Genomic DNA, 12,362 nt, shown 5'->3' with positions numbered 1-12,362 from the left:
TGATTCTGCATTTTGTTTCTTAGTTGGACTGCCATCTATGTGGAATTTGAATGTCCTTCCTGTGAATACGTGGATTTCCACTGGCTGCTATGGTTTCTTCCAGCATCTCAAAGACATTTTGCAAATGAACTTTTGAACATCCAGATTTCCTGTAGGTGTGTGTGTGTGTGTGTGTGTGTGTGTGTGTGTGTGTGTGTGTGTGTGTGTGTGTGTGTGTGTGTGTGTGTGTGTGTGTGTGTGTGTTTGTCTGTGTCTGTGTCTGTGTCCTCCTAAAAAGTGGCAGCCCACCTGAGATTAGTTTCTCTTCTGTGTGCCCACTGACTGCTGGAATTGTTTGTGGCTCACCCATGAACATGAACTGATTAAGTGGATGATCAAAGTGCATGTGTTCGAAAAAGTGGCAGCCCATTCTAGATTAGTTTCTCTTCTGTGTGCCCACTGACTGCTTCATCAGACTAATAATTGAGTACAATGCTCCCTTTTGCATGTACCTCACCAGACACCTACAGCAGTTGGAAAGACCACATAGGTTTCTCACCAAGAAATTACAGGGTACAAAAAACAAGTCTTATGCAGAAAGTCTGAAAGCCCTGTCGCTGTATTCTGTCTCCTACAGGTTGCTAAGGGGTGACCTATACCTGGCTTACAGGGAAGTCTCTGACCAGGTCCTGATGGAAATGCTATCAAACTGCACGAGGGTCACTTGCTCCAGGGATCTTAATCTAGCCTCTGACATGAACAGATCATGCTGTAGAGATGGATACATCTCCCAGAGACTTCCACTTCTCTGGAACAAGCTTCCAGTTCACGTAAATCAGAGCACCTCCCTGACCCTCTTCAAATGCAACCTAGATCAAGGGATGGGTGATCAAAACTCACTCCTGGGGTGGCTCCCATGTCCCTCCTGGACAGAGGAAGTTGGTATTAACTACCATAGACCCTTACCTCTGTGAACTTCACTTACCTAACCATTGACAATTGGGGCAACTTGGGATAAATATGGCTAGACTTATAAGGGCTTTAGGGATGTTAGCCTAGTAACCTCTTATGAACCTATGAATGCTGAATGACTCATAAACATATGTAACAGAATGTTTAGTAGTTTCTAAAATGAATATGGCTACATTTTTTTCCACAGCTGGCATGTCTCTGTATAATATTTGCTGTTGTGTCAATACATAGTACGCCAGTTTCTTGCTGTATATTAATATTTGATACTGACTACATTCATATATTTTTTTTTATGGAGATGTATTTATTGATTTATTTATTGATTTATTTATTGTCTTTTGTTTACTGGGAAAGTCCACTGGGCTCAGAATCCCATTTTCGGTGGAGGCCCGGGGAGAAAAGCTCCATACAGTTAATTTAAATACATAACATCGTATCAAATTTGAAAATAACAAGAGAGAAATAACAACAGAAAATTACAAGTGGATGTTACAAAGTGAATACACAGGTTATAAGTTTTCTGATTGTTGCAATACAGGAATAACAAAGAAACATGACAGTGTTAAGTGTTAAAAGAGTAACTATATAGAACAATTGTGTTTTGATGTGACAAGAAGATAACATTTTTTGGAAGACAAATAGGATGGGAAAGGAGAGAGAGGAGAGAATAGACTGATGAGGGGGGAATGGGTGAGGAAGGGGAGGCTTAAGCACTAGGGAGAGAGTGTCAGGGAAGTGTTTTGTAGAGATAATGGTAGGTAGTTTTGGGGCAAGTTAGAGTCGGTTGGAGTCAGAAGTTTGCAACGCTAGAATAGGCTAGAGTATGTATATCTGAATACTTGGGTGAATTAGGTTATGGCGGATTCAGTAGTGGAACAGTTGCATATCCATTTGGATAGAAAATGAAGGTGTAATTCCTTTCGAAATATAGACTGGCATTGTTGAGAGTGGATAGAGGGAGGGAGGTTGTTCCAGGCTTTGGCTGTTATCCAAGAGTATAGTACTTGTCCTACTGGTAACTTGGGTTTATGGACTTGGAGGAGGAATTTGTTTTCGGATCTTTGTGTGTGTGTAGCTGTAGGAGAAGTAGGTAGTGGGGGAGTTCCAGCCATTGCAATTGTTTGAGTGCTAGACAGTGGTGTGCAGAATGGTGATTATTGGTGGTGAATTTTGCTGCCTTGTTATAGCAAGATTCCAATTTTGTGAGTAGTGAGGACTGTAGATTTAGTAGTGATGGGATGCCATAGGTTAGTGAGGGTAGGAGGTATGAGGAGGCTAAATTTTTGTTTGGTTGAGCGGGAGAGGAATTTATTATGTCAGTAGAAAAGTCCACGTTTTTTGTGGGTTTTACTTATACAGTCCTGAATGTGAAGGTCAGATTTGAGGTTTTCATCGATTATTACTCCCAGTAATTTAGTATGGGTTACTAACTCGATCTTGGTAGAGTCAATTGAGTAGATTTCAAGGTTGCAATTGTTGGTAGGGGTATTTTTCTTGGGAGGAATATCATCAGTTTGGATTTTTTTGGATTTAAGGAGAGATGGTTTTTGTGAAGCCATTTTTGACTGTGGTAAATGTTGCTTGGGCAGATTTCTACAGGCTATCCAGGGTTTTAGCACAGCAGACTATTGTAAAGTCATCTGCATACTGAATTAGAGACCCATGCTGAATAATATGGTTCAGGTTATTAATGAAAATATTAAACAAGAGAGGGCCTAGGACAGAGCCCTGAGGTACCCCTGTTGGATTGTGCAAAAATGGGGAGATGGAATTATGCCATTTGACTGCATGCTCTCGGTTTGTGAACCAGTTAACAGAATAGGGAGTTAGGCCTAGAGCAGATAGATGGGAGAGGAGGATAGGGTGGGAGATGGTGTCGAATGCTTTTGATAAGTCCAGAAAAATGGTTGACCCTATGTTACCCGAATCACGAGCTTTGGTGATTTTGTCAAGGAAGGAGATAAGTGCAGTGGATGTGCTATGGCCGGTGTGGAACCCATGTTGTGTAGAGGAAAGGATGTTGTTTTTCAGTAGGTATTTTAAGAGTTGTTTTGTACACATTTTTCAAGAATTTTGGAGACAGGGGACAGTATAGCAATGGGCCACCTTTGTGAAGTGGTAAGATGATGGCTTTTTTCAATAAATTGGGGGCATAGGCCTCCTGAAGGGATCTATTTATCAGGATGCTTATAGAGTATGTCACTGAATTTTAGAAATTTAGCAGGAATCTGCTGAGTTTGAGCATGGTTTTAGTCTTAACAATAGTTGTTTAATAAAAGAGGTGGAGATGGGTGAGAGATTAAATCAAGGGTGAGAGGTTTGTTGTGTGCTATTAGCTTGAGGAGAGAAGGTGTTGGGAGTGGTATAGCAGGGCAGAGGGGTGAAGCTTTGTGGTGAAGGGGATGGTGAGGATGTAGAACATTTGGGAGTGGAATGGAGAAAGTCGCTGTAATTTTGGCTATGGTGTCTATGAAATATGAATTAAAGAGACTGGCTATTTGTTCAGGTTGCATGTCAGGATGTGGGAAGGGGTTGGGTTTAGTGCCAGGTGTTAGTAGGTTGTTGATAGAGGACCAGAAGAGTTTAGGGTTCTTTGTTTTATATGATTGTTTGGCCCAGAAGTATGACTGTTTATCTTTGGTCACAAGTTTTTTTAACTTGGTTGCGGAGCTGCTTGTATTGAATGAGGTCAGTAGTATTTCTAGATTTCAGCCAGAGTTTCCAGACTTTGTCCCTAGCATGCATGATATCTTTGGGGGTTTTAGATAGCCAGGGGGCATTATTGGATTTGATCCTTTTGGTTCTGTTGGGAGCTATTTTACTTAGAATTTCTAGAAAAGTGTTGTTGAAGAACTGTAAGGCATCATCTAAGGGGAGAGATTTAAGAGTTTCAATTCATGCTTTTTAGGGTGGTATTAAGGGAGATGGGGTTATATTTGGACAGGTTTTGGACTAGTTTGAAGGTATGGGTTTGTTGCATATGTGGGCAGGAGCGAATGGTAAGGGCAGGTAGATGATCGCTAAAGGAGTTGGGCATAGTACCTGAGGATATATACTTGGTGGGGTCAGAGACTAATATCCAGTCTAAGACAGTTCCTTCATTGCTTTTGTTATATCTAGTGCTGGTGGTAATAAGTTGTGTGAAATGATACAGATTAATGCTAGAGGTAGAAAGTTTACAGGAGATATGGGCCCAGTCAATGTTCATGTCACTTAGGATTATTGTTTCTTTCTTTATGACATTAGATATCTATGATATAAACTCTTCTGGAATGGGAATGTTATTCCCAGGAGGAATATAGATGACTGATATACAGAGCTTTATAGAGTGGTTGATATCAAGGAAAGAGATTAAAATTTCAGCATTATGGAATTTGGGAATTTGGCCTTTAAATTGCATTTGGCTAAAGGTGCTGGGGTAGATCATGGCTATGCCCCCACTCTTTTTATGTTGTCTGTCTGACCTGATTATGTTATAATTGCTAGGGAGAATCTCAGAGTCTGGGATAAATGTTTTAAGCCAAATTTCTATGGCTGCGAGGATAGTGGTGTTATTTTGTGACAGCCATGCATGTAATTCAGTAGTTTTATTATAGATACTCTGAAAATTAACATTAGTTAGGTGGAGGGTTCTGGTATTATTGGGGGTGTGAGAGGAAGCTGGACCGGGGTTAAGGTGGATGTCACCAGAGTGAGAGAGAAGGGATAGGACATAGAAGATGGGGTAGATGATGGCTACACTCCCACACTTTTTATGTTGTCTATCTGACCTGATTATGTTATAATTAGGAGCGAGAATCTCAGAATCTGGGATGGATGTTTTAAGCCATGTTTCTGTGGCTGCGAGGATAGTGGTGTTATTTTGTGACAGCTATGCATGTAATTCAGTAGTTTTATTACAGATATTCTGAAAATTAACTTTAGTTAGGTGGAGGGTTCTGGTATTATTGGGGGTGTGGGAAGAAGCTGGACTGGGGTTAGGGTGGATGTCGCTGAAGCAAGAGAGAAAGGATAGGACATAGGAGATATTTCATGTAATGTAAGAGATCTTAGTAGTGAGATAGGGCCTATTTCAGAATATGAGTTAAGAGTGAAGAGGTTGATGTGAGTTGGAGAGTTTATAGTAGCCTGGATGCTTTCTGAAAAGTCTGTGGTAAATGTAAGAGTTAGAAGAAGAATGGAGATTGAGAGTAGAAGTAATGTTTGATTGAATATAAGATTCATGGTGGGTGAGAGTGGAAGAAAGAGTTGTTTGAAAGGAAGTGATATAATGGAAGTGAGGGTGGGAGATGGGATGCAGGAAAGGAGGTGTCTAACTAAGTATAAATGTAATGAAAGAGGGGTGGATGGGAATGGGAGTAGCGTAGGGGAGTGGAGTGAGTCCGAGCAAAGCGAGGGCAAACAGAGCAGGTTGAGCCAAGCCCTGTTATAGAAGACAAGGAGGTAAGCCAAAAAAAAACAAAAAACAATCAGCAGACCAGCAGAAATAGGGCAAAGTGCTTTGGTATGAAATGTTAAAATTAGACCAGGGCAGGAGATAATTTACAGAGTATGCAAACACTACTTGTAAAAGGGGGAAAGAAGAACTGTTACGTGAGGGTACTGAGAGTCTTTAATGGCGGCGGCCCCGGCTGAGCGTTCAACAGTGCGATACCAGGTAGGCAGAGAGCACTGTGGACATCTAAAAAAAAAATTATTACAAAGGGAAATAGCTTATTTTAACCAGGCAATCATTACATTCAAGTGGAAAGTTAAACTAGAGTGCAACGTACATAAGTTACTTTTCTTGCTGTCGTTACACAGTGATTCTTAGCACTTAGTAGCTGGGGCACACCACACAGTAAAAGATGGGGCTATTTATTGATACCAGGACAAGACAGGGCCAGAGAAATGTACTGAAAATGAATGGGAGAAGAAAATGTGGATAAGAAACACTACAATAAGGGAAATGATTAACAAAACATTTCAGCAATATACATTAAGTGGTAGCCACAGCAAGTATAAGCAAAACTTGGGTGCAGCTTGCAATGACTTAGTTTCACAAGAGAATAATTGTCTTAACCATTATTATTCCAGTGTAGTGCATACCATTTTTTATGTTAAAATGGTTTATGAGAACATACACCTTAATCATATCCAATATTATATCAGATGTTGCTGTACCTTAGGATAAAGGGCTTACCTCTTCACGCTGGTTATCAGTGAAGTGCAAAACTTTGTCAGTTTGGTGCATTCAGCAAATGCATCACACCATGTGACACTTTCACTAGAGAGCCAGAAATGAAAGCAGGACTGGCAGCTTGCTTTATGAATCGCTGATGTAGCCAGCTAACTGTTATTTTTGTCATCTGAAAAGGCAACTAGAGCAAATGATAGCAAACAAAATGCTGTCAACACACCATGGCATAAACGGCGATTTGGTTTTTGTCAGAAGTAGTTGTATATCCATGTTGTGTGTTCTTCCTTTGGATGAGATGTTAAACCGAGGTTCCATTTGCTTGAGTAGCGTAGCAGGATGTAAAAGATCTCATGGCACGTATTGAAATGAACAGGAGAAGTCCTCCGATGTCCTGAATGAATCTCCCCTAGCAGTATTAAATAGCAACTCGGGTCCCCCCTGAAAAGAGAGCACTAGCTTTGTGGGACTAACGCAATCAACAAGAGATAAATAAATAAATAAAAGTAAATAATAAGTGTTATCAGTACTACAGTGAGTGTATGGCCAAATGTCACATGCTAAATTAACTTATTAGGATATTTCTTGTAGCTAACCATCATCACAATGAGCCTATGTTTAAAAACATACCTCCATTCTAAATTTTTACCAGATAATAAAAAGATATACTCAGGTATATGTGACACATCAAGCTAAAAACTTCAAAGACTCAGAAATCCTGATCGTGAATTAAGTCATTCTACTTAAAATAATGTGTATGTCTTTGAAAGTAATTTCTACTACCCAGGAAGCACCTGCAGAGATATTTTGGCTGCTATCCTACCTTGATCAGGAATACATAATAAATTTATTCTGACAAAAGGCTGATAAGCAGTTCACTTCAGAGGGACATGACTTCATTGATGTTTATGAGATGTGATGTAGGCCGTTTCTGTTGCGTGCCGAATAACTGCAGTGCTATCAATTGTATGTTGTCAGTGGACATAAGTAACTTTCAGAATATTACTTTGTAAAACTTTGCACTGTATCATGCATGATTTTACTGTGCAAACATCTAGTGCTTGAATAGTAGCTGACAGGGGAGGAGAACACAGGAGACTGCACACCAGTTTCCTAACAGAAGGAGATGTTTAGTGTGTTACTTGACACTATGAATAAGTGGCTATATTTAGACTTAAATGAAAAAAATGTTATGGTTTCCATTCTCATACAAAATATTAGAATGAATATCCATCTGTTTCTTTTAATAAAGTAACACGTTGCTGGCATTAACACAGTGAATTAGCCATGAATGTGAAACTTTTAATATTCCTTTAATTATTTAGTCTAGCATGAGATGGCAATACAGACTCATTGTTTATGTCTGTACGTTATGGAAACAGAGAGACCTTTTAAGGCTGTAATATGTTGTATATCCTGTTTGCTGAAGACCTCCAAGAAGCACAACAAATGACATTGCACAGAACAATAATAAAAATTAAACAAATGATGCATTTGAAAAAACTAATAATTATATACAGCAGCAAAATATGTCTTTGAGTAACTATAAAGATCAGTAGGGACTATTCCACATTTGGTAGCTAGTTACAGGAATGCCATGTCAGTATGACGTCCTGCAAGACAAATATCAAAGGAAGAGAATGTTGCTTTCTGAAACTCATTGTCCTGACAGTAATAGTTGACACTTTATATCCAATTTCCAGTCACTTGTTTACTAACCTGCTGATTGTTTTTCTTTGAACCAGATCAATTGTTTGATGCCTTCTTGAGAAGTATGACATAGCACTGGTTTGAAAAACAAACACTAGTAGTACAAGCACTACTCTTCTAATTCTTTAAGACAACATACCAAAATCTATACTTTTATGATACAGCATTTCAGATGAACCAGTTCATACTCTAACTGACTAAACTGATATGGTAAGCTACAGTATTCTGTTGACCTGGGTTTGAGTCCCACAACCTCCACATGCATACTAAATGATACTGGGAAAGTCATATAAACAGGCCTATGATCCATGTGAATCAATATAAAGACCCATTGTGCCTAATGGGCTTTACTTGATTAAAAGAGTGAATAGACACATAAATTGTCATGTAAACATTTTACCTTAAATCCAAATGCTTTCATAGGTTAGTCTGTAGATTTGATATAATCATTGCCTGGATTGGAATGCAGTATTTTTATAATGTGTTTATAGTGCCTAATTCTGCAGTCTTCTTCTGTTTAGGGGTCCAGCATAACAGATGCATGCAGTGAAATGCTTATGCAGGGGGTCTTACTGAAAATTTCTGCTGGCAACATCCAAGAACGAGTTTTCTTTCTGTTTGACAACCTTCTGGTATACTGCAAAAAGAAACACAGGTAAGTAACTAATTCATTTTTCTGTAAATAGCAAACAAGTAGTGTCTTATATGTGCATGTATGTATACACACGCATACATATATATATATATATATATATATATATATATATATATATATATATATATATGTGTGTGTGTGTGTGTGTGTGTGTACATATAGAGACAGAGATATGTGTATGTGTACACAATTACATATATACATACATGCACACACACACATATACCTACATATATATTTCAGCATTAATGATGAAGTGTGTATATAAGTATTTTCTGGTTAAGGTTAGAGTAAAGGCTGGGGAAGGTGATAGATTTAGGGTTGTGCATGTGTGCTACTTTATGTGGCAGTGTTACAGAAATGTTTTTTTCTAATGTAAGGTGTAAGGTTGACAATATGGGCAGGTGTAATATTGGGATTAGAGTTAGAATGCACTAGTAAGGCTGTGCAGGAGCACCCCATTACACCACCATACTAGTGCATGTGAACCCTAACCCTGCCACTGTCTCTTACTCCAGCCCTACACCTTACCTGAGAAAAAAACTTTCTATAACACTACCACTATTCAGATGAAGTATATCTGAATTTAATGGTAGAGCTTTGGTGAGCTGATTGCAAAGGGAATCTGTTTCATTTCCTTTTACAATTGTTTTTCTTTTCATAGTTTGGATTTTTTGGCTAATTAGATTTCCTGCATGCTGGCATCAATCACCAGTATTTCGATGTGTGTGTGTGTCTGTATACATACAGACACACACGCGCGTGCGCGCACACACACGCATATATATATATCTATATTGTATATGTGTGTGTGTGTGTGTCAAATATGTATTTGCGTTTTGTTTTGTGATGTAAGTGAACAGTTAATTAAGTACCAGTTACACACCTCTGGAATGTGAATTACTACACGGCCTAAATTCTGAAGTTACACAATTCCTTTATGTACACAGTTTACAAAAGTGTATGGCTTTCATGTCAAGGTAGTTGGCTATGTTTATGTAGCAGTTCATGCATGTCTTCAAGCCACTGTTAGATTTGTGTGATTAGGCAATATAAAATATATATTTGAAAAATATATATTTTCTGCTATGTATACATAAATAGATATAAAGAAATGAACTGAAACTGAGCTAATTTAACTTAATGAAGCTTGGCTATATACCATCTGCAGATTTTCACATAATACTACATGTAATATATGCTGTCGCTGTTTCTTTCTAGCACTGGTCTTCCCTGGGTGTGAATGCTTTCATTTTATGGTGTAGAAGCACAGGCGACTGTAGCGCCATGCAAGCAGATAGTTACACTGCTAGTCATTATAAGCACTCAGAAGACAATAGAAGGCCCGGTGCAGTTTGGTTACACAAAGCACCCACTGCTAAGACAATAGCAGAGACCCACTTTTTTAAGACTGGTTTTGTACTTTTCTGGAAAAACACAATAACATTTTGGAATTTGGCACCGGTAGTGGAAAAACACTCAGTTTTTGTTTTTTAATTTGACATTTTAGGACAGAACACTCATTCACCAGAATGTGGATTTATTTCTTAATATCTACTTCCTGTAAAGCATTCACTTTGCTTTCTTTGGTATTCTTTATTTGGAATCTGTTTTAATTTTGCTTACCAGTAGAAACCTGAAGACATTATAATGCAATCATAGTGATTACCGAAAATATAGTTAACAATCACTGTTATAATTCCTGGAATGGTAGTGTATGAAAATGAAATTTTATTGTTTAATAATGTGACTGCTGGGTTGATGCTGTTGGACTGTTCTGCGAGAAAGGCATGTAATGCTTATGCACTACAGTTCTGTATAGAAGCTTTTTCCTAGATATGGACTGCCGACCAAATTCCTTGTTGTGTTTCATTTCTCTTATAAGGTTGTAGCCACTAAGCATAAATCAGTTAAGCAGTTTTATTATCTTTAACTGAGTATAGGAGGTATTCATGACACAGGCATTTTCAGGAATTACTGACACCATATAATCCATGCATCTTAGCATCAGGTCATTTTATGTACTATATGTGTGTGTGTGGTTCCACTTCATATGATCGAAAGCTCATAACATCTAAATTCAAAACAGCGAGACCAAATGATTGAAAATCCAAAACATCTAAAACTCATAACATCGAATAGCAAAACAATGAAAACTACAAAGCAACTATAAATAACATCCCACACACTGTTTACTACATGCCCCCCTGCACCCCCCCAAATAGGGGGCTCCACCCCTCCCACACCCCGTAAATTAAATATACCAACTCCAAGGTCGCACTACAGTGGGGTTAGGAAATTAACTTTTTCCCCCACTGTAGTGTGACCTCAGAGTTGGGATATTTAATTTATGGGGGACATGGGGGGTGCAGGGGGGCTTGTATAAACGTAGCAAACCTCTGTGGGATGTTATTTATAATTACTTTGTAGCTTTCAATGTTTTGAGATTCGATGTTATGAGTTTTAGATGTTTTGGGTTTTAGATGTTGTGGTTTAGATGTTATGAATTTAGATGTTATAGGTTTTCGATGTTAGTGGAACCGTGTGTGTGTGTGTGTGTGTGTGTGTGTGTGTGTGTGTGTGTGTATATATATATATATATATATATATATATATATATATTACATTCCCTCTTATTAACAACTTGCCATGTTTTCACTTTCTAAATTTTATTGTGTTTTCACTATGGGTTAGTGAACATATTTCCATACCTCTCTCACTCCCATCTAGACAATGGGAGAATATGTCCAAGGATATATTATACTGGACTCTCTGTATGAGGGTTCTTTCATGTTAATCTCACATATCTACACTTGGATATTCCTCCTATTGATTTATAATTGTGCATTGTAGTGTTGGCCTACATATTACTCAAGATCATTCCTAATCTGCAAGAATTTTTCCATGCAAACTCATTCACTGACTTAATACTTTAGATTTTTTCATTGCATGATATTGTTTTGGTGTTATTCTACTTTTTTGGTCTATTTTTTATTGGAGAAGGTACTGTAACATTTGAATAACTAACTAATTGTTTAGAAGTGGCTGTTGCAAAAGTTGAAATGATGTAAAGCTCTTTTTTTCATCTTTTTCTTCATTTTTGCATACAACACAAACAGTTGCTTTCCAACTAAATTTAACTTGCATTGACAGTTAATGAATTTGCAGTTAGTGAAATTAGTCTATTTAACTAAGACAGCCACAGTGGTGCAGCAGTAGCATTGTTGCCTCACAGCAAGAGGTTCTCCCATTCGATTCTCGGCTGGAGTGCAGGGAGTACCTTCTGTTTGGAGTCTGCATGTCCTCCCCATGGTTGGGTGGCGTTCGAAAGACATGCGTAAATGGGCATGCCTTCGTTGAAGGTTGGACATCGAGCTGGCACTTCGGTGTTCGTGAAAATCTACTGCCAGTCATTAGCGGACCGGAGTTCCGCTGTGGCGACTCCTAACCAGGAAAGGCCGAAAGACAAACAACAACAATTAGTCTATTTAACTGTGGAGCACAAAGGGATATATCTCTTTCTGGTAGCAGTCTGTGTTGTGAAAGTTGCAGTTTTGTAGTAGCACCAATTTATATACGTGTGTGTGTGTGTGTGTGTGTGTGTGTGTGTGTGTGTGTGTGTGTGTGTGTGTGTGTCTGTTTGTGTATGTATGTATGTATGTATATATATATGTATATAAATATATATATATATATATATATATATATATATATATATATATATATATATATATATATATATATATATATATATCTATACACGTATATATATATATATATATATATATATATATATATATATATATAGAGAGAGAGAGATATCAGACACTTTACCAAACTACACAGATATCAACAACACGTGATTGAATT

The 12,362-nt window shown here is 38.0% G+C and overlaps 1 protein-coding gene across 1 annotated transcript in view; it reads left to right on the top strand.

Annotated features, from left to right (window-relative positions):
* Window positions 1-12,362, top strand: part of PREX2 (phosphatidylinositol-3,4,5-trisphosphate dependent Rac exchange factor 2) — a 1,787,099-nt gene that overhangs the window by 242,801 nt on the left and 1,531,936 nt on the right. The window contains exon 7 of the mRNA XM_044066265.1: window positions 8,359-8,492. Coding sequence (XP_043922200.1) covers window positions 8,359-8,492 — 134 coding nt within the window. The remainder of the gene's footprint in view (window positions 1-8,358; window positions 8,493-12,362) is intronic.

This window comes from Protopterus annectens, chromosome 3.part1, assembly GCF_019279795.1.
Source record: "Protopterus annectens isolate FY-2018-M chromosome 3.part1, PAN1.0, whole genome shotgun sequence".
Taxonomy (NCBI): domain Eukaryota; kingdom Metazoa; phylum Chordata; order Ceratodontiformes; family Protopteridae; genus Protopterus; species Protopterus annectens.
This window is presented reverse-complemented; position numbering and strand designations above follow the sequence as displayed.